Source organism: Pseudorca crassidens, chromosome Y (genome assembly GCF_039906515.1).
Source record: "Pseudorca crassidens isolate mPseCra1 chromosome Y, mPseCra1.hap1, whole genome shotgun sequence".
In the NCBI taxonomy this organism is placed as follows: Eukaryota; Metazoa; Chordata; class Mammalia; order Artiodactyla; family Delphinidae; genus Pseudorca; species Pseudorca crassidens.
The window spans coordinates 9,817,046-9,840,539 of record NC_090318.1 but is presented as its reverse complement, the minus strand read 5'-3'; the positions used below and the strand labels follow the sequence as shown (position 1 = coordinate 9,840,539).

Here is a 23,494-nt window from a genome sequence, read left to right as displayed (position 1 = left end):
ATAAATTTATTTATTTATTTATTTTTGGCTGTGTTGGGTCTTCGTTTCTGTGCGAGGGCTTTCTCTTGTGTGGCAAGCGGGGGCCAGTCTTCATCGCAGTGCGCGGGCCTCTCACTGTTGCGGCCTCTCTTGTTGAGGAGCACAGGCTTCAGATGCGCAGGTTCAGTAGTTGTGGCTCACGGGCCTATTTGCTCTGTGGCATGTGGGATCTTCCCAGACCAGGGCTCGAACCTATGTCCGCAGCATTAGCAGGCAGATTCTCAACCACTGCACCACCAGGGAAGGCCCTGGTGTGTTTATTTCTAAAAGTGTTTGAATAACATACTATTTGTAAGAGATAAAAAATTGAGGCATTTGTCTTCCTGTCATTCACTTAAGTCATCTATAAAAGACTGGTTTGTCGTGCAATTCTGTTCCCTCAATTTAAGTGTTATATCTTAGTGTTATAAAAGAAGAAAAAGAGACTGTATGAAACTTACAGCATTTTCTGTCTATTGGGGTTTGAATTTACCTATTTTTATTTTACTTTATTTTTATAAAGTGATCATTATTATATACATTTAAGGAAGATGTGAAAAATATTGTAGTTTGATGCAAAATCATATCTAAGTTTATTCTTTAAATACATGTGTGCTAGTCCTATGTTTTATCAAACGTACACATGCATTATGCACGTATTTGACAGTAAATCCTTTTTCTTACTCTATTTTCATAGTCATTGTATAGTTATGATTTTCTACCTCAGCTTAGAATTACCTGTGGAGCTTATTGAAAATTTTAATTAGCTCCTAGGATAGATTCTAGGGGCTTCTAACTGAATAGTTCCAGGGTGGAACCTAGATATTAAGGGGGAAAAAAGAGAAACTTAATGGGTGATCATGATGTGCAGTTCCTTTCAGGGAAAGGGGAGACCTGCAGTGCTTTGAAAATTGTTATTCTGCCAGTAAGCAGCTGTATCCTCTTTTGAGTGTTTAATGTCATTAGTGGTGCTATCAAAAATCTCATCCAAACTCATAGACACATAGTGAAAAGGATAACAGTAAAGAATGTGAGGAACTGGGTTCCACTTAGAATCACGATTCAATTATGTGTTTCTTACCACTTACAGTTTCAGCTCTACTACTCTTTTTGTTCCTTAAGACTTGTTTGCTTTTACCTTCAACAAATATTTGTTGGGCATCTGCTATGTACCTGGTCCTATCCTAAAGGCTTATCGCATACTGGTGTACAAAATACAGAAAAGATTGTTTTTTTCCTCAGACATTATGTTATATGCAGTGAATGGAGGTGGGTAGGACCAGATAATTTTGCTAGCTCTGATATTCCCTCATTCTTTTATTCTGCCTCAGTAACAGTAGGGTATAAGTTGTGTTATTAAGCCAGTGGAATTTCCCTGATACTTTTCAGCTTATGTCAGTTTAAAAAAGAAGAAAAAAGAACTTAAGTCTTCTCTCATGCAGTATAAGTATCAAGTATAGTAGAGCAGGAGTCTTTTTTTATGTATTGGCTTTAGGAATACTTGATCTTGGTAAAGCTTTCAAGTTCCATTCCTCTTTTCTGTTTCTGTGCTCTATCTTGTGTCTTCATGTTATATGTGTGTTTTTCTGACCTTGTTTTAATTTTTTGTTCAGTTTTTTTTTTAAACATCTTTATTGGGGTATAATTGCTTTACAATGGTGTGTTAGTTTCTGCTTTATAACAAAGTGATGTTCAGGTTTGATTAACATCTTCCTTCAGATTCTTTCAGATTCAGATCTTAACCTGAGGTCAGGTTAAGATCCTGAGCCACTATTCCTAGCACTGGAAAGTGTCTGACATGTAGGGAGTAACCATTGTTGAATAATCAGATCAGTTCACCATTGTCTACATGATTTCTCCTTTCTATTTTTGTGATTTCATTAATAGTTTTCATTACTTAGTTTAGTTTGACTTCACCTGTTAATCATTTTAAGTTGAGTAGTACAGGAAGGGAATTTTAGATTTAATAAAGCTCATTTTACAGATGGACAGAACTGTCTCAGAGAGGGGAAAGAGCTTGACAAACATAGTACGGAGTCATCCATTACCTTTTCTCTGAAGTTGCTGTCATAAACTGTCTTATCTAACAAGTTGTTGATAATTAACCTTTCTGGATCCTGATGCCTTTTTATTTGTCTTCTCACCTAATACTGAGTTATTTCATATTTGTTAATTCTCTCCCTCGTACTGGATAATGAACTTGGCAAGGTCAGGAATACTTTCCTGTATATTTTCTGCGTTTTACAGAAAAACTAGAATAATATTGTGCCTGGTAATGGACAACATTTTTACTTTATTTCCAAAACCCAGAAATACTGTGCATATTGATGCATTACTTGATGGTACCTCACAGTTTATTGTTTTTTGTAATTGATGAATCCCATGATCATTAAACATATTGGAAAACCAAATTAAAGAAATTGCTTTACTTTGGATAATATTTGAGCTGGTAACTTGAAGATTAGATTTCATTTTCTATCACAGCAGGTGAAGTGGAATGAGATATTTTAAGAAAAGAGAATAAGGGAAGTCTCGCTTTTCTGTTTTGTATGCCAATTTCATTTCTGTTAATTTAATTGGCTACTGAATGTTGTAAGGTTATTGATCACCTTTTTCTTGTTTTTTTTTTTTTTCCTTAAGTAGCTATTATTGGGAACTTCTAATGAGTTTGGTTAGTTTTGACCATCAGAAGTTATATGGCATTAGTCCCATGTTCTGTGTAAACAGAATATGTATTTATCTCTGAGAAATTTGATTGTTCTTTTAGTAATGCTTCAAGAACTTAGAATAGTGCTGTACGAATAACAAGTATATCATTTTTTCTATAAACATACAGAAAAATTTACCTGGAGGACTAATTAAAAATACACAGTTGGACTCCATCCTCAGATTTCTAGATTATCTAAGTCTGGAGTGAGACCCTTGAGATTTTGCATTTCTAGTAAGTTCTCAGGTGATACTGAAGCTGCTGGTCTTAAAAGAGACCTTGAGAGCTGTTGACTTAGAGTTTATTTCCAGTGTAGCCTTTTTTTTTTTAAGGGAACTTTATTTTTTATTTATTGAATTTTATTTATTTATTTTGGTTGCGTTGGGTCTTTGTTGGTGCGTGCGGGCTTTCTCTAGTTGCAGCACGCAGGGGCTACTCTTCATTGCAGTGCATGGGCTTCTCATTGCGATGGATTCTCTTGCTGCAGAGCACGGGCTTTAGGCATGCAGGCTTCAGTAGTTGTGGCGCACAGGCTCTAGAGCTCAGGCTCAGTCGTTGTGGTGCACAGGCTTAGTTGGTTCTCAGCATGTGAGATCTTCCTGGACCAGGGCTCGAACCCATGTTCCCTGCACTAGCAGGTGGATTCTTTTTTTTTTTTTTTTTTTTGTGGTATGCGGACCTCTCACTGCTGTGCCCTCTCCTGCTGCAGAGCACGGTCTCCGGGCGCGCAGGCCCAGCGGCCATGGCTCACGGGCCCAGCCGCTCCGCGGCATGTGGGATCTTCCCGGACCGGTGCACGAACCCATGTCCCCTGCATCTGCAGGCGGACCCTCAACCACTGCGCCACCAGGGAAGTCCAGGCAGGCGGATTCTTAAGCACTGTGCCACCAGGGAAGCCCTAGCCTACCTTTCTTTCTAAGCGCTTGTACACACGTGTATGTTTGTGTGCGTGTGCTTTTGTGTGTATGAAAGTTAATGCATATTGTTGACTGGTGAAAAGGTTTGGAGCCCATAAAAGAGAAATAGAAGGCAAAACACCACGTACAGATATTTTATTTCCGTGATACCACCATGTAGAAGCAATCATGTTATTAGGTATTTTTTAACTTTTTTATGTTCATTTTTTAAAAATAAATGAAAACACTGAAAAGTACAAGTTAGTACTTTGTCATTTAAAAAGTTATACATAGGATTTTTCAGGTCTTTTAATACTCCATTTTATAAGTGTATTGTGATTTATTTACTGTTTCCCTTGGTGCCCTCTTTAGACTGTCAGCGGTTTTTGTTAGGTGTATGCTGTGATGAACATTTTCATTTTGGTGAATATTTGAATATTATGTTGAATCAAAGCTTTCATTAGTTGCAGTATATTTCAGTTTAGTAAAGTTTTTTCATGTTCTTTGTCTCTACTTCCTTAAGGCTTTAGCATTTAGATATGTGCTATCTGTTCATTCTGCCTGGGAGACGTCTTCATAATCCTTGTTTCTGTGTCAGATACTGCTGCTCCTCCTCTCCCCTTCCCCCACCCCCACCCCAGCTCCCTACCATATTGCTCAGAACTCTCATCATGAATTTAATTAACATTTCCAGCGTTAAAAGCCACACACACACAACTGAAAAGTTCTCTTAATTTTTTTCTTTTTTTTGTGGTATGCGGGCCTCTCACTGTTGTGTGCTCTCCCGTTGCGGAGCACAGGCTCCGGACGCGCAGGCTCAGCGGCCATGGCTCACGGGCACAGCCGCTCCGCGGCATGTGGGATCCCCCCGGACCGGGGCACGAACCCGTGTCCCCTGCATCGGCAGGCGAATTCTCAACCACTGCGCCACCAGGGAAGCCCTCTCCTGTCTTTACTTATTTTGACTCAGGATTTTCCATGCACACCCTAGGCTTACAGCTTTGCAACTTTGTTCAGTTCCTTTTGGGAGGATTTTCCTTTTCTTTGTTAGTGCCAGTTATTTTTCATTTTCAGTGGCTGAGGTTTATATGTAGGATGGTTCACGTAAGTAAAATCGTCTTAGGCTCTTTTAAATGAGGTTTTAAAAAACTTTCTCCTTAGTATTTTTCTGTCAGATAGTTGTTCCCAATGCAAGTTTAGCCTCTGTTTTCTTTTTAATCTGTGTGCTGGGACATGAGATTCATTCATTGTGTTTGAATGTAAGCACACTGTTTGTACTTGAAGTGGTTGCCCAGACGTTTATGTAAATAATTACAGATAATCGCATGTAATCATATTCAATTGATATACTTGTTATTCATAGCATTTGTATGAATCTATTAAGCAGGATAAAAACAGTAGATATGTTATCTGTTTTATGTAATTCAGTATCAGGGTTTACAGCAATAGATTTCAACTTTGGCTGATTTTGCCTTCTTATTAGAGAATCAGCAGTGTCGAAAAATACTTTTGGTTTTCATGATTTGGGTGGCTTCAACCAGCTTGTGAGTTATTTAACCTTAAAATGAGAGACTTGGGGACTTCCCTGCTGGTCCAGTGGTTAAGACTCCACGATTCCATTGCTGGGGTCACGGGTTCCATCCTTGGTCAGGGAACTAAGATCCCACATGCTGTTAGGTGTGGTCAAAAAAGAAAAAAAGACAGAGAGAAACTTAGACTCAGTATTTGCTATTTTATCTTACTATAATTCTTTAGTTGTAGTTATTCATTTAATGCCATTGATGGTTCTGGGTCAGGGTCTCTCTAGAGATTTTACTCAGGGTGCCAGCTGTGAGTAGCAGTCTTCTATCTGAAGGCTTGACTGAGACTGGAGTATTCACATCTGTGATGACTTATTCAAAAGACTGTTGGCAGGAGGCATCAGTTCCTTGGATCGCTCTGTACTGCTGCTTCAGTGTTTTGGGGCAAGTGTTAGCTGCCTTGTTAAGAATACCTTTGTTAAGCTTTAAGAATACTAATACTGCTAAAAAATTTTTGTACCTTGCTAGGGAAAATAATATTGAGGAATTTCAGTTTTTTCTCACATGAAGAGTAGAAATATGCAGTGATTAAAGTTGGTGTAGACAATTGCAGGTAAAATTGCATGTTCTTTGTTTTTTATCACAGTAAGATAATTAGCAAAAGGAGCTTATTTTGTATGTTGGACTTAACAGGCTAGCAGTTCTCAATTTTTTTGGTTTCAAGGCTCCTTAACAGTAAAAAGTTTTGAGAATCTCATGAAGCATTAGTTTCTGTGTGTTATCTCTTGATATTTACCATGTTGTAAATTTAATTACAGATGAAAAATTGTTCAGTATTTCATTTGAAAACCAATTACATGGTAACAAATATTTTTGTGAAAGATAGCTATTTTCCAAGTGGAAAAATTTTTAATAAACTATTTTTTAGAGGAGTTTTAGGTTTGCAGGAAGACTACACAGAAAATAGAGTTCCTATCCGTCCCCTTTTCTCTGTTGTTCACTTCTTGCTTCAGTATGATGTATTTGTTATGACTGATAAATTTGTATTGATACGTTAGTCTTAACTAAAGGCCATAGTTTTATGTTAGGGTTCATTCTTTATATTGTGCAATTCTGTTGGTTAGGACAAATGTATAATGTCATGCATTCATCATTATAGGGAAAAGTTGCAGGTCCCTAAAATGCCCTGTGCTCTACTCGTTCATCTCTTCTTCCCACTCCCTGAATACTTGGTAGCCACTAAAGTTTCTGCTGTCTCCATAGTATTACCTTTTCCAGAATGTTAAGTACTTGGAATCATACAGTATGTAGGCTTTTCAGACTGGTTATAAAGAAAACACTTTGCAACAGTATGAATCTGAGACTTCTCCATGTCTTTTTGTTGCATGATGTCATTTATTTCATCTATGAATAATACTGTATTATTTGAGTGTATTTTTGTTGTTGTTTTTGTTTACCTATCTTGGTTGCTTCCAACTTTTGGCAAATGTGAATAGAGCTGCTAGAAACTTTTGTGCGCAGGTTTTGCCCAGGTTTGGACATAAGTTTTTGCTTTTTTTAAAAAATAAATTTATTTACATTTGGCTGCATTGGGTCTTCATTGTTACGCATGGGCTTTCTCTGTTTGCAGAGAGCAGAGGGCTACTCTTTGTTGTGATGCAGAGGCTTCTCATTGCGGTGGCTTCTCTTGTTGCGGAGCACAGGCTCTAGGTGCGTGGGCTTCAGTAGTTGTGGCACACGGTCTCAGTAGTTGTGGTGTATGGGCTTAAGTTGCTCTGCAGCATGTGGGATCTTCCTGGACCAGGGCTTGAACCTGTGTCCCCTGCATTGGCAGGTGGATTCTTAACCACTGTGTCACCAGGGAAGTCCCTGGTGTTTTTTAAAAATAAATTTATTTATTTATGGCTGTGTTGGGTCTTCGTTGCTGCACGTGGGCTTTCTCTACTAGCAGAGAGCCGGGGCTACTCTCCATTGCATTGCATGGGCTTCCCATTGTGGTGGTTTCTCTTGTTGCAGAGCACAGGCTCTAGGCGCGCAGGCTTCAGCAGTTGTGGCGCACGGGCTTAGTTGCTCCACGGCATGTGGGATCTTCCAGCACCAGGGCTTGAACCTGTGTCCCCTGCATTGGCAGGTGGATTCCTAACCCCTGCACCACCATGGAAGCCCTGGACATATGTTTTCGTTTGGGTAAATATCTAGGTGTATGATTGCTGGTTTGTATGGTAAACCTATTTTTAGTTTGTAAGAAACTGCTAAATTGTCTTTCAAAGTGATGGACTACCATTTTGTATTCTCACCAGCAGTGTGTGAAAGTTTTTCAATAAGGGGAATAAGGCTATCATTTTTATATTCTGGGTATGAGGACTAAAAGATTTGGTTTTTTCTGTAAATAGACTAAATAAGGGTAACAATGATTTAATCTATTTTGGTAGCCATTATAGATCACCATGCTTCTAGATCCTCAGGGAAGAAATTAGTGAGAGTGATTCAGAGATAGTTTTTGATCAATATATGAGAATAAGATTCTGGATTTGGGGTGAGGAATTTCTTAACATCAGTTTGTGGAAACAGTTACAAAGGACATATGATAATTGGGAGTCCTTGGTATTTGTTTATGCAAATTCTGCCAGTGGTTGCTAGATTGGTGGAACACTTGACATATCTTACAGGCTTTTTGGGATTCGTCATGAGCAAAACTCTAAGGCTGTTGTCATTATGGAGTTTATGTTTTACTGTCTTACAGAGAGATATTCACATAGATTCCAAAAAAAGGAAAGTGCAGGAGGCTGTGAGAGCCAAATGCAGGGGGATTGATGAGACTTGTCAGGGATACTTCAGAAAGGCCACATTTGAGTTGAAAGTTGCAGAATGAGTACAGAATTAACCAGACAAATTGCTGGTGCAAAGGTCCCAGAAATAACATGTGGAACAAAATTTAAAGGAACATGAAGAAGGAAAAAAAATTACTTTTAAATTAATATTTAGGTTTATTCTCCTGAAAATAGGATTCTCACTCAAATTTTGTTTTCTTATGAGAGAGGGAAAACTCTTGTAAGATCACTTATTAGGTAGTTGATTGTCTATTAGCAGCTAGTTTTATAAACATTTTGAGAAACTGTTGTTTGTATGCATTGTTCTATATAAACTACACTTTGTAAAGGCTTGCATTTTAGCATTGTATCTATATGATCGTAGACATATGTTAATAAGCCCATAGATAGCATATGAGGCTCATGATGCATGACAGGGAAGTAATAATTAGGAATTGCTGTTTTGTTTTAAGATACTCGTCCAGACTACCAGTACATTAAAGATACGCCTTCAGCCTTAACCGAATGCACTGTAGCAATTCAAGTTTTAATTTTAAATATTTGTATTAAAATTTAAATGTGTTAATTTAGAAATAGGTACTTTTATACTTTACCTTATTCTTTTACATAGGACTTAAAAATGCTTACTGAATCATAGTACAGAATAAACTATTATATGCATTTAACTCAGTGTTTCATGTATATTTTTATAATACTAATTGCAAAATAGTTTGTAAGTAGTTTAAGATAGTTATTGTTTACTGTCTTAGAATGGTTTGCAAGAGCAGTGAGGTTTAGTTAGCTTCATGAAGGCTAAGTATAGGTTGAGCTTTTCTGTTATACTGCTTGAATCTACTGAGTCCAGATTATATGTATGTTATCTAAATTGTATTAAAACATACATAAGAAAATTTAGCACTTTCCTCTTTTCAGCTATACCGTTTAGTGACATTAAGTACATTCATTCACATTGTTATGCAGCCACCACCATTCATTTCCAGAACTTTATTCATCTTGTAAAAGTGAAACGATACCATTAAACAATAACCATTTCCCCTTTCTCCTAGCTCCTGGCAATTACCCTTCTACTTTTTGTCTCTCTGAATTTGATTACATACCTTATTTGAGTGGAATCATAAGTTATTTGTCCTTTTGTGACTGGCTTACTTCATTAACATAATGTCCTCAAGGTTCATCCATGTGGGTCAGAATTTACTTTTTCTAAGGCTGACTAGTATTCCACTGTGTGTGAATACCATATTGTATTAATCCATTCATTTGTCAGTGGGTAATTTGGTAATTGGTTATACCTCTTGGTGATCAGGAGTAATGATGCAGTGAACACATTCTTGCAAATATCTGTCTGAGACTCTGCCTTCAGTTCTGCATATATACGCAAAAGTGGGATTGCTGGGTCATATGGTAATTCTATTTTTTTATTTTTTGAGATACTGCCATGTTTATTTCCCATGATGGTTGCACCATTTTACATTCCCAGCAGTAGTGTACAAGAGTTCCAGTTAGTCCACAGCCTCATTAACCCTTATTCCTTTTTGTTTGTTTTCTGATTTTTTGATGGTAGCCATTCTAATGGGTGTGGGCCAATATCTCATCGAGGTTTGATTTACATTTCTTTAATGATTAGTGATGCTGAGTATCTTTTCATATGCTCACTATTCATTTGTACATCATCTTTGGAGAATGTTTGAGTCCTCTGCCCATTTTTCAATCAGGTTATTTGATTTTGTTATTGTTGAGTTATAAGAATTCTTGAATATTCTGGGTATTGCTCCCACATCACATATGATTTTTACATTTTTTGTTCAGTTCTACAGGTTGATTTGTTCAATTCTGCCTTTCACATTGTTGATTGTGTCCATTGATGTACAGAATTTTTTGAGTTTGAGATCAGTTTATCTATTGTTGCTTTGTTGCCTGTGCTTTTGGTGTTTTTGTCAAGAAAATTTTGCCACATTTAATGTCATGAATATTTTCTCCTGTGTTTTGTTCTAGGAGTTTTATAGTTTGGGGTTTTAGATATTTAATCCTTTTTGAGTTAATTTTTGTGTGTGGTATTTTACGTCAATATATTACATTCTTTTTTACATGTAAATATTCAGTGGATATTCAGTTTTCCCAGCAACATCTGTTTAAAAGATTATTCTTTTCGCATTGAATGTTCTTAGTACTCTTGTTGAAGATCATTTGACCATATGATTGAGGATTATTTCTGACCTTTCTATTCCTTAGTCTACATGTGTGTCTTTATGTCAGAACTATACTGCTTTGATTACTGTAGGTTTGTAGTTTGTCTTGAATCGGGGGTTTGACACCTTCAACTTCGTTCTTTTTCAAGACTGTTTTAACTATTTAGGAGTTGGCTTGACATTACGTATAAATACTAGGATGGAGTTTTCTTTATCTTCAAACACTCTGTTTGAAGATACTGGTATTGATAGGGGTTGCATTGCTTCTGTAGACTGACATCTTAATAAGTCTTCCAGTCTGCGATATGAGATATCTTTACATTTATTCATGTCTTCAATTTCTTTCAGAAATGTAGTTTTTCAGGGTACGTGAAATCTTTCCTTCTTGGTTAATTTTATTCTTAAGTTTTCTTAATTTCCTTTTTGGATTGTTCATTGTTAGTGAACTGATTTTTAAGAATCAAAATCATTTGTATCTTGCAAGTTCAGTGAAATTGTTAATTAGTTCTAACACTTTTTAATTTATATTGTGGAAACTTTAGTATTTTCTACATACAAGATTATATCATCTCCAACAGACATAATTTATCTTCGTTTTTTGATTGGGATGCCTTTTTAAACTAATCAATTAATTTTCTTACCTAAATGCTCTGACTCAGAGTTACAGTTCTGTATTAAATAGAAGTGGTGGAAGTGATCAGCCTTATTTTATTCCAGATCTTAAAGGAAAAGCTTTCAGTATTGAGTATGATGTTTGTTGTGAGTTTTTCATATATGGCTTTTTATGTTGAGTTTCCTTCTCTTGCTTTTTTATTTCTTATCATAGCAGGGTGTTCAGTTTTGTCTAACCCTTTTTCTCAATCAGTTGAGTTGATCATTGGTATTTTTCCCTTTATTCTGTTAATGTGGTATATTACATTGATTGGTTTGAAAATCCTACTTGGTCGTGGTGTATAATCCATAATGTGCTGTTGAATTCAGTTTGCTAGTACAGTTTTTTGGTGAGGATTTTTGCATCAGTATTCATCAGGGATATTGATCTCTAATTCCCTTGTTTGTAAAACATATTAAAAAAGAAAAGGATCTTAAATCAACAACCTAACTTGACAAGTTAAGGTACTAGAAGAAGAAGATACTCATCCCACAATTAGCAAGAGGAAGTAAATAATAAAGATTAGCACTGAATTAAAAGACAAGAGAGAAGAAATAGAGAAATAACTGAAACCAAACTGCTCTTTGAAAAGATCAATAAAATTGACAAATGGAATAATAATGAAGAGAAGACTCAAATTGCTGAAATCAAATAAAACTGGAGATATGACACCTGGTCGCAAAATATGTCAGATTCTAAGAAAACGGTATGAAGTATTATACATCACCAAGTTAAGGAAAGTAGAAGTAGATAAATACCTAGAAACATTAACCCTACCAGAACTAACTCATGAATAGACATAAAACTAGTAAGGAGAATGCATCAGTAATCAAAAATCTTACAACAAAGAAAAGCACTGGACCTGATGATGTCACTTGTGAATTCTGTCAAACATTCAAATAACATCATAGCAATCATTCTAAAATTTTTTTAAAAGTTGAGGAGGGAATGCTCCTCATTTGAGTCCAGCATTACCCTGGTACTTCAGCCAGAGAAAGACACTATAAGAAACCTACAGACAGGTATCCCTTGTAAACCATGATATACAATAATCAACAATATACTAACAAATTGAATTCAGCAGCATATTAAAATGATAATACACAGTGAATAAGTGGGAGTTATTCCTGGAGTGTAGAGTGTAGGTTCAGTATATGAAAATAAATATAATCAAATTAACAATAAGGGAAAAGAATACATAATAGTCTCAATTGCTGCAGAAAAACATTTGGTGAAATTCTTTCAGCATTTTGAATATATCATCACTCTCCTAGCCTGCAGGTTTCTGCTAGAGAAATTTCTGATAATCATATATAGGTTCTGATAATCATATATAAGTTCTCTTGTATGTGACAAGTTATTTTTCTCTTGCTCTTTTTGAGATTCTCTTTTAGTCTGACTTCTAACAGTTTGATTATTAGGTGTCTTGGCATGGCTGTCTAGTTGTGTACTTCTTGGAGTTCTTTGTTGAAATTCTCATTTTGTTTCTGTATAATTTTCTGGTTTTGTTTAGTTATCTATCCGTGTTCTCTTTCATGTCATTCTGCATTTTTAAGATGGTTTAAAGAAATTCTTCTACGGGGTTGGTTTTTTGGACTTCTTCTTTTGATTAGGTCAGATTTCCCTAATCCCTAATGTTTTCATGTGTTCTATAATTTTGTTGTTGAGATTTTGGGCATTGGAGAAAATAGCTGCTGGTTCCAGTCTTTACTGACTGGCTTCGTGTAGGGGAAACCTTCACCAGTCAGTCCAGATAGATCTTTCAGACCTTCCTGGGCCTTCATGTCTTTGGCTTTGTGTGCTTTTCTCCAACTATATGTGGGTACTTTTGGCCATGTTCATTTCCTGTGTTTCTCATTAAGAGTACTTGGTTTCAGTTTAACTAATCTCTTGCTCCTCCTGTCTTCCCTGTTGAACTGCAGAGTTCTGCTATAACATGCTGTGGCACTCATCTGTTTTCAGTGGCCTCGAACACTATGCCACTGTCAGGCCATTTGGAAATCCCTAGGAAAGCCAGAAATCTAGACCTAAGTTCCACTTTATTCCTTCTGTCCTGAGAAGGGAGTCAGTTGGAGCAAGGAATTGGGTATTATTTTTTCTCTTTTGCTTTGAGCTACATTGGGTTGGGGAATGACCCAGTGTGACAAACTTCATGAACTCTTATCCTCCTCACAGTTGTCGTTTCTGTTGTTCATGCAGTCATCTGGGTCCAGAAGCCCCATATTAACCAGTTTCTGGCTGTCTTACAATTATATTTTGATCCACATATTGCTGTTAACTTGTCTTTGAGGGAGATCTAGGGCCTGGAGCTTCATATTCTGCCATCTTGCTGACATCAGTCTCCTAGTACTAACTTTTATCTAGAGAAAGATGATACTTTCCTACTCCTAGAATATGTTGAACTACTAGAGTTTGAATATGACAGAAATGCTGTTGTGATCTAAAGGAAGTATCTAACATTGCGGTTCTGAATTACATTTCAAATGATTTGAATAATTACTCAATTGCTCAGTTGTGTCTCAGGGTATTGTATCTTTGTAGTGCAGAGTTTCTCCCTAGACAAAACACAGAGGCTTTGTGAGAAGTAATGGGTCTGTGATGTTGGAGAAAGGTGTCTTATTTGAGGGAAGGGAGATTGCATGGTCACTTTGTTTCCATTTACCCTAATAATATCCTGTTTTTTGAGAATGATTTATTCCCCTTGCTAAATTACTTAACATGTACCTCTGGATAGAGAGATAAGGGCAGACATAAAATGACAGATGAATACAATTTTAAGATATTTTAGTTCGAATAACATCAAATGCCAAAGAGAATACTATGCAAGGGAAAAGTGTGTGAAGAAAAATTTAAGTAGGACCCCCTCACCTCCCACCCCAGGAAGTAGTGTTTTAGAGAGAGATGGGATTAATTGTAGGCTTCTGTACTTTCTTACCTGTGCTTTGTTAAATCACTCAATTTCTTAGAGCCTCAGGTTCCTAACTCATAGAACAAATTTCACAAAATCTGTGTAACTTCAGTTATGAAAGTCTTAGTTAAGTCTTGCTCTTGGACCAAGTGTCATCTCTCTTGTCCTCCGCAAAACACCCATACACATAAAGCTTTCATTGTAGGTTTAGAAATGCCTTATTTTCAGTCAGCCATGGAACTCCCTTAAGACGATTTCCTTAAAAGCAATTTTGAACACAAACCAGATGATGAGAAAGAGGAATGACAGACATTTTTTCAAGAAATTCCTGAAGGACAGGTATCAGTGACTTTCGCTAGAGGAGTTTTAAGCATATTTTTGACCAAGAAAAATGGATCCAGAAAGAAATGGAGAAGCCAAAGTTTAAGACCAAGGCCTTTTTACACACGGAACATAACACAGTGGGATCAGTAGCCCAGGTAAAAGGGCAAAAAGAACATTAGAATTGAATGGGTGGCTGATTTTTTTGAGTTGTAAGAAAAAATTAAATAGCTTTTGTTAGCAACAGAAGAACTCAACGAAAGATGATAGCGAATTTCTCTTGTTTTAATAATTGTCTACTTCATATAAAGTTTTTGAATGAGAATGTTTAAATATGGCAAAACAAAAGTGAAAGAGTCTGTGATCTTCAGGTGACCATGTGGAGATATGTGTGTGTATATGTATTTATGTAATCTGTATGGATACTTCAGATGTTTTCTTGATCTACTTTCCCCCTCTAATCCTACCTTTATGAAATCATGTTTTATCTTAATTGGCTTTTCATTTTATTTAAGAGCAGTCTACACCTTTAAGTATCTATATTTTCTCAGTATTTGATGGGCATTTTATAGATTCTTTTGTTAAGTAAAAGATAACTAAGAACTTTGTATTTTTTCTGGAATATTGTATCTAATATTAAGACTTTTATGTTTTCTTGTTATAACTACTGGTACAACAATGTAAATTTATTGAGTAACAATATTTATAAAAATTTTACTTTTTCACTATTTCATTTTTATAGCCATCTCTTACTGATTGTAAAGACGTGATTACTATACACATTAAAATTGGAACGATTCATTATTTTTTTAATACTTAATACAAGTATACCTTTTGTTCCCTTCTACTTTTAGGTAATGAAATGGTCTCTGCAAGATGGTCTATCTTTGAATTGGAGATACTTAAGGCTGACATATGCTGGTACTTCAACTCTTATAAGTGGACTATAATTTCTTCTCTTACGACAACTAAATAAACAGACAAAATAGCAAAAATCTGTTCTGTGTCGAGTATGACTGCCACCACTCGTGGCTCTCCAGTAGGAGGGAATGACAGCCAGGGCCAGGCTCCTGATGGACAGTCTCAGCCCCCCTTCCAGAATCAGGTAGGTAATGAAGGCTGTGTTTTCTTGGGTGCTATGGATTAGTAAACGATGGCCAGATGTCCTGAATAATTTGTAAAGTAATCATAAAAGCTATTGTCATTTTAAGTTACACTTTAAAAAAGTCACTGAGGTTCTTAGTAAAAGGAACCGTACTGTACGTATGCTTGAGAATGTACCTCTACTTTATTTTATATGTAAGGCCCTCTGAGCATGAGGGCAAAAGAGTTAAATCAGTCATTGTATCCTTTAGTTATCAGCATAGATTCAAGTCAGCTGTTTTTGTTGACATCCCATCTTTGTACCCACATGTACCTTATGCATCTGGTTAAGTAATATAATATCTAATCTTCAGATGTTCCATATCTTTAGATTAAAAATTCCACGTCTTTAAAATGAAGATAAATGAAATAATGTAAGTAAAGAGTTTGACAGATTTTAGTGCCAAAGTTTTGTGCTGGCCTACACGGAAATAGTTTTTTTCCTTTTCTCTGGAAGAATTTGTATAAAATAAATTTATTCAAAGCTTAATTAACATTAATTCTTTGATTCTAATATCAGATATTGGTCATTTGTATTTATTATGTCTTAGGGGATTAATCAGTTTCATTAAACTTTGCAAAATAGAGTTCTGGAAAGGTATTGCCTTTTATTTTTTTCCTCCCATTTGTAATTTTTTTTCATGTTCATTAGATCATTCCTTTTGTTTTCCTGGGGTTTAATTTGTTGTTCATTTTCTAGTTTCCTGATAATGAACTTTAAATAATTGTTCAGCTTTTCTTTCACTTTTTCCATTTTCTAAAACACGCAATTTATATTATAAATTTTTGCTAAACCATATCCTGTAACTTTTTTTTTTTTTTTTGCGGTAAGGGGGCCTCTCACAGTTGTGGCCTCTCCTGTTGCGGAGCACAGGCTCCGGACGCGCAGGCTCAGCAGCCATGGCTCATGGGCCCAGCCGCTCCGCGGCATGTGGGATCTTCCCAGACTGGGGCACGAACCCGTGTCCCCTGCATCGGCAGGCGGACTCTCAACTACTGCGCCACCAGGGAAACCCTGTATCCCATAACTTTTGATATGTTTATGGTTAGTGTTACTCAGTTAACATTTTAAAATTTGCATGGTAATCTATCTTTGTAAGGATTCTTTATAAACACCATGCTTCGTTTTCAAGCAGTTAGAGATTTTCTGTTTAACTTTCTGTCATTGGTTTGTAGCTTAATTCCTCTGTTATTAGAGAACCTATTCTCAGTGATGCCACACTTAGGAACTTTTTGAGGGTTGGTATGTTACTCAACATAGGGTTAATTTCACTTCTGCTTGGCAAAAATACTATATATTATGTATGCTGTAGCATTCATTATGCATGTCAGTTGTTTCCAGTTTTCTCAGTATTCATTGCATATGTTTTATATAACCTTGTTTTATTTTGTTTTAAATCTGCTGGTTTTATTACTCGTTGAGAATTCTGTTGATCTCCACCTGGGATTGTGGACTTGCCCATTCCATTTTTATATGCTATATTAATTTTAGCTAGACATATTTTGAACCAGTAAGATGCATTCACATTGAAAATAGTGATTTTGCGGGGAGGGGGTGTTTGACTCATTAATCTTTACGTGCACACCTCTTATGTGTGTAGAGATCTGTTTAATTTTATAAATTTATTTATATATTTTATATTTGGCTGCATAGGGTCTTTGTTGTGGTTCTTGGACTTCTCATTGTGGTGGCTTCTCCTGTTGAGGAGCATGGGCTCTAGGTGTGCAGGCTTCAGTAGCTGTGGCTTGTGAGCTCTAGAGCGCAGACTCAATAGTTGTGGCACATGGGCTCAGTAGTTGTGGCTCGTGGGCTCTAGAGCTCAGGCTCAGTAGTTGTGGCGCATGGGCTTAGTTGCTCTGCAGCATGTGGGATCTTCCCAGGCCAAGGCTCGAATCCGTGTCCCTTGCATTGGCAGACGAATTGTTAACCACTACGCCAACAAGGAAGTCCTAGAGATCTCTTTAATCTCTAGTAACTCTTCCTACCTCAAAGCCTAACTCTCACATATTAGTATAGGTGCACCACTTTGCAGGGAGGGTGGAAAGTTATTGTTATGAAGGATATCTCATCCTTTTCTTTTTTAAACACCATTTGTTATTTTTACTGTCTTTCATTAATTCCCCTGGGTACTACTGTTTTAAGTTATTCTCTTTTGTACTTTTTACTTGTGTTTAATGGGATTTTAGGTTTAGAGCAGACTTGAGCAGAAAGTATAGAGTACTTGCCTATAGTACCCTCACACCCTGCACCACAACCATCCTTGTTAAAATCAATGAATCTATATTGACAGATCATTATCACTCAAACTCTATAGTTTACATTATGGTTCACTTGCATGTTATCTTCTGGGAGGATTACAGTATTGTGTTTTACATTTAGGTTTCTGATCCACTTTGAGTTTTCATCGTGAAGGGTGTATCGTCTTGTTTCTGAATTCATTACTTTGCTTGTGGATATCCAGTTGTTACAACATTATTTATTGTAAGGATGTCTTTTCACCATTGTTATTGTCTTTGTTCCTTTGTCAAAGATCAGTTGACTGTTGGTATGGGTCTATTTCTATATGTTTCTTCATTCCTTGAACTTTATATTTGTTTTTAGTATGTAAACTTTTAGACAGTTTTCAGCAAATGCAACATCAAGTTGAATTTCCTTTTTTTTTTCAGTATGCGGGCCTCTCACTGTTGGTGAAGAAGGAAAAAGAAATTCGTGCTAGGTTTGCAGTTCCACCTCTAACTGCAAAAGTTATAGCCACAGTGCATGATAAATGCTTAGTTTAGATGGAAAAGGCATTACATTTGTACAAGGTCTTTTTTTGTTTGTTTGTTTGTTTGTTTTGAGGTACTCGGGGCCTCTCACTGTTGTGGCCTCTCCCGTTGCGGAGTACAGGCTCCAGACACTCAGGCTCAGCAGCCATGGCTCACGGACCTAATCGCTCCGCGGCATGTGGGATCTTCCCGGATTGGGGCACAAACCCGCGTCCCCTGCATCGGCAGGCGGACTCTCAACCACTGTGCCACCACGGAAGGCCAAATTTTGCTTTTGATCCACTCAATCTTTGTCTTTTAATTAGTGTATTTAGACTACTGATGCTTAAAGTGATTATTGAAATAATTGGATTAATACCTTCTGTATTTGTTAACTGTTTTCTGTTCATTGCTCTTGTCCTTTGTTCCTGGTTTTGTGTGCCACTTTCCTTCCACCTTTTGTGGTTTTAATTGAGCATTTTATGATTCTCATTTCTCTCCTTTTTTTAGCATATCAGTCATAATTTTTTTTTCCTTTATAGTGGTTACCTTAGTGTTTGCAGTATACGTTTCTAACTAATCTGCACATTCACTTTCAAATAACACGATAACAGTTATATGGGTAGTTTAAGTTCCTTATAATAAATTATTCATAACTCCTCCCTCTGGTTCTTTATATCACTGCCATTATTTATTTCATTCACCCCAAATCTATTATCCTTAAATATATTGTTGCTTACATTATTTTGGACACATTATGAGTTCACATAAGAACTAAGATAACGAAAGTATTTATTTTGTCTTCACTTACTCCTTTTCTAATGCTTTTCCTTTCTTTATGTTGAACTGAGTTTCTGACCCATATCACTTTTTTTCTCTTTGAAAAACCTAAAATTTCGTGCAAGGCAGAACTACTGACTATAAATCCCCTTAAATTTTGTCTTAAAGATTCCTCCTTCACTTTGAAGTGTGTTAGTTTCCAGGACAGAGATTTCTAGATGGGTGGTTGTTTTCTCTTAACTCTTTGTTTTTTAATTTTTATTGGAGTATAGTTGATTTACAATGTTGTGTTAGTTTCTGCTGTACAGCAAAGTGAATCAGTTATAAATATCCATGTATCCATTCTTTTATAGATTCCTTTCTTTATAGGTCATTACAGAGTATTAAGTAGAATTCCCTGTGCTATACAGTAGTTCCTTATTAGTCACCTATTTTATATAGTGCTGTGTATATGTCAATTCCAATCTCCCAGTTAATCCCTCCCCCTCTTACCCCCTTAACTCTTGAAATATTGTGGGGTTATTTTTCCTTCATGGCTTCTGAGGAAAAGTCTGCTGTAACTTTTTTTAAATAATTTTTTTGATATGGACCATTTTTAAAGTCTTTATTGAATTTGATACAGTATTGGTTCTGTTTTATGGTTTGTTTTTTTAGAGGCATGTGGGAGCTTATTTAGCTCCCTAACTAGGGATTGAACCTATGCCCCCTGCATAGAAAGGTGAAGTCTTTTTTTTTTTTTTCTCTTTTTTCAGTACGCAGGCCACTCACTGTTGTGGCCTCTTCCATTGCGGAGCACAGGCTCCGGATGCACAGGCTCAACGGCCATGGCTCATGGGCCCAGCCGCTCCACGGCATGTGGGATCCTCCTGGACCAGGGCACGAACCCATGTCCCCTGCATTGGCAGGCGGACTGTCAACCACTGTGCCACCAGGGAAGCCCGGAAGGTGAAGTCTTAACCACTGGACCACCAGGGAAGTCCCAGCCTGCTGTAACTTTTATCCTTGCTCATTTATAGGAAAGATTCCCCAGCCCCCCAACTAATGACTTCTTTCAAGATTTTTCTTTACCATTTACTTTTTGCAGTTTGAATATGATATGCCTAGGTGCTTTTCTTTCTTTCTTTTTCAAACATTTATCCTGCTTGTTTTTCTCTGAGGTTTTTGGATCTGTACTTTGGTATAAGACATTAATTTGGGGAAAATTCTCAGTCATTGTTTCAAATATTTCTTTTTTTTTTTTTCTCTCTTTCTGCATTCTGGAATTCCAAGTATGCACATGTTACACCTTTTGTAGTAGTCCTTCAGTTTGTTCCTCTTTTTTCTTTTCTTTTTTCTCTTTGCTTTCCAGTGTTGGAAGTTTCTCTGGACATATGTTTAACCTTAGAGATTCTTTCCTCAGCTGTGTCTAGTCTACTAAGGAGCCCATCACAGGCATTCTAAATTATTGTTACACCATTTTTGATCGCTTGCATTTCCTTCTGGTTCTTTATTAGAATGTCATCTCTCTGCTTACATTACCCATATCTTCTTTAATGTTTACATTTTCCATTAGTGTCCTTGGCACATTAGTGTAGTTAAAGTTTTGATCTGATAATTCCATCATCCCTCCCGTATTTGAGTCTGATGCCTGCTTTGTCTCTTCAAGCTATGTTGATTATCTTTTAGTATGCCTTGTAATTTTTTGTTGAAATCTGTACATACTATATTGGATGGTAGTAAGGAGGGACAGGATTACTGGAGAGGGCTAGTATTGGGTGTTTCTCTTTTCCCCTCGTGGAAGGCTATATAGCAGGCTAGAATTTGCTGTTTTCCTTATTTCGGGTTGGTTAGGTTCTGATAAAAACCTAGGCGATTAGGCTCTGGAAAAGTTTTTCCTGAGGATAGGCGCTATTAAGAACAGAATGCTTGGGGACATATTTCAGAATGGCTACTTTGTACCACCTCCTCCTCCTTCAAACACAAGGGAATTTTTCTCTGATCTTCACTGTGATAACTTGATAGGACTTCTGGAAGTAAAACTCAGAAAAGTGTGGGGGTTTCCTTAACTTTAGACCCCCCTGGAGTTTTTAAACTCTCAGACTTTCCATACTCCGCTTCCAGCAGTTAATGAATTAACAGTTTAGGTTTTCTTATCCCAGTACAGTAGTATCCCTCCCCTGCACCTTATCCCTAAGGAATACATTCCGAGACCCACAGTGGATGCTTGAAATTTCAGGTGGCACCGAACCCTGTATATATAGTATGCTTTTTCCTAACCATTGATACCTATGATAAAGTTTAATTTGTAAATTATGCACAGTAAGAGGTGTACAATTTTATTAATAATAAGATAGACAATTGTTGGGGACTTCCCTGGCTGTCCAGTGGTTAAGACTCTGACTTCCCTGTACAGGGGGCACAAGTTTGATCCCTGGTTGGAGAACTAATATCCCTCATGCCACATGGCAGCCTAAAATAAATAAATAATTAAATAAAATAGAAAAATTGCAGTAATAACATACTATAATAAAAATCATGTGAATGTGGTCTCTCAAAACACCTTGTACAGGCTTCCCTGGTGGTGCAGTGGTTGAGAGTCCGCCTGCCGATGCAGGGGACACGGATTCGTGCCCCGATCCGGGAAGATCCCATATGCCGTGGAGCGGCTAGGCCCGTGAGCCATGGCTGCTGAGCCTGCGCGTGTGGAGCCTGTACTCCGCAACGGGAGAGGCCACAACAGTGAGAGGCCCAAGTACTGCAAAAAAAAAAAAACAAAAAAACACCTTGTACAAATGTAATGCCTTTTCCATCTAAACTAAGCATTTATCATGCACTGTGTCTATACCTTTTGCAGTTAGAGGTGGAACTGCAAACCTAGCATGGATTTCTCTTTCCTTCTTCACAGTTTCACAGGTAGAAAATTCATTCTTACCATAGGTGTTAGTAGCCTTATATGATTTTTTTTCTTCCCTTGTTAATTCAAGAACTTTCAGCTTTTCACCTTAAGAACTTTACAGCTTTTCTTTGGCATTTCTGAATTGCCAGAATCACTATGCTTGTGCTTGGTGGTGATAATTAAGTAAAATAAGGGTTTCTTGTAAGAACACAAGCACTGCATTACGAGGACAATCTGATAGCCAGGTGATAACCAAAGTGATAATATTCTTGTCCAGTGCAGGACCGGTTGGGCAGGAGCAGGATGCCTTGAGATTTCATCAAGTTACTCAGGGCCCACAATTTGAAAACTTGTGAAGTGTTTATTTCTTGAATTTTCCATTCCATAGATTTAAACCACAGTTGACTGTGGGTAACTGAAACTGCAGAAAGCAAAACTGCAGCTAAGAGAGGGATTACTGGTCTGGTTTCCATGGAGGTTTCTGCTTGTGGTTTTCTGCTCTGGTAATTTTTGATTCTTTGTGTCCCCCCCAACTCTATTTTGATTTTGTGTGCAGCAGTTTTCCCCTTTGACCTTAATTATCTGCTCAATGTGAGAAGAGTTGTTGATTTTCATTTTATTCATTTCTTATTTTTTAAATATTCCCTTACTGGTTCTTTTTGAAGTATAGTTAATTTACAGTGTTGTGTTAGTTTCAAGTGTACTGCAATATTATTTAGCTCTTTTAATTGTTAGTAAGGAGTGACAGCTTACAGGTTCCTTACATATTGGACTGGAAACCAGCAGTCTCTTCCTATACTTTTACTTTCTTCTTTTTTGTGTACTTGTATTTAAGTATCTATATTTTATGTAGCCTATGGCTAAGTTGTTTTTTTTTTTTTTTTTGTAACTTAAAACAACACCCCTTTTCTCACAGTTTTGGTGAGTGAAGAGTTTGAGAGTGGATTAGCTGACTGGCTCTGCCTCAGTATCTTTTTTTATGGTTGTGGTCAGCATGTCACCTTGGATTATAGTTTTCTGGAGATTTGACTGGGTTTGGGGACTTCATTTCCACAGTGGCTCACTCAGATGACTTTTGGCTGGGGATCTCAGTTCCTTACCACATGGGCCTCTGTACCTGTGCACATTGCCTTCAAGACACTGTTACAAGTGTCTTCAGGACATGGTACTTAACTTTTTCCGGAAAGATAGCTCTAAGAGAGTCACCAGAAGTTATGGTGACTTCTGTAATGTAGCCTCAAAAGTTACTCTTTTCCACACTTTGCATAAAGATTTGTAATTACGGAGGTTCAGTACAACTATATTGTATTATCAGTAAACATTACAGAAACTGATGTTCTCTAATTTTAATCTGGTTAATTCATGTAGTACAGTGTAGCTATGAATTAACTTTTGTAAGGTTCTTAATTATGTGGAAGAATACTCATAGGTTGACAGGAAAAGATACCAGTGTGATTTCCATTTTGTCAAATATTTACAGATATATATTGACAATAAAAAATTTATATTTTCACATAACCTGTGTTGGCATCTGAATTGCTAAATATTGTACATGTTATAAAAATTTAAATCTATAATATTTAATTTTAAGGCCTCATCACCTGATTCCTTCAATGAGAATTCCCCACCAGCTCGTCCAGATGAACAAGGTCAAGGTGATGCTCCACCACAGCATGAAGATGAGGAACCTGCATTTCCACATACTGACCTGGCAAAGTTGGATGACATGATCAACCGGTAAGTTCGTTGTTTTGGGCGGGGTTCATTGGTTGGTTGTGTGTTTTTGTTTTGTTTCATTTTGGGTTTGCTGTTTTTGTTTTATTTTATTGTAGTATGATTGATTTACAATGTTGTGTTAATTTCTTCTGTACATCAGAGTGGCTCAGTTATACACATATATATTCTTTGT

The 23,494-nt window shown here is 36.9% G+C and overlaps 1 protein-coding gene across 4 annotated transcripts in view; it reads left to right on the top strand.

The window, feature by feature from the left end:
• LOC137217798 (ubiquitin carboxyl-terminal hydrolase 9X-like) overlaps positions 1-23,494 on the top strand; it is a 145,172-nt gene that overhangs the window by 4,988 nt on the left and 116,690 nt on the right. For all 4 annotated transcript variants that reach the window (XM_067724757.1, XM_067724759.1, XM_067724758.1 and 1 more), the window contains exons 2-3: positions 14,894-15,144; positions 23,177-23,322. In XM_067724757.1, coding sequence (XP_067580858.1) covers positions 15,052-15,144; positions 23,177-23,322 — 239 coding nt within the window. In that variant the 5' untranslated portion in view covers positions 14,894-15,051. The remainder of the gene's footprint in view (positions 1-14,893; positions 15,145-23,176; positions 23,323-23,494) is intronic.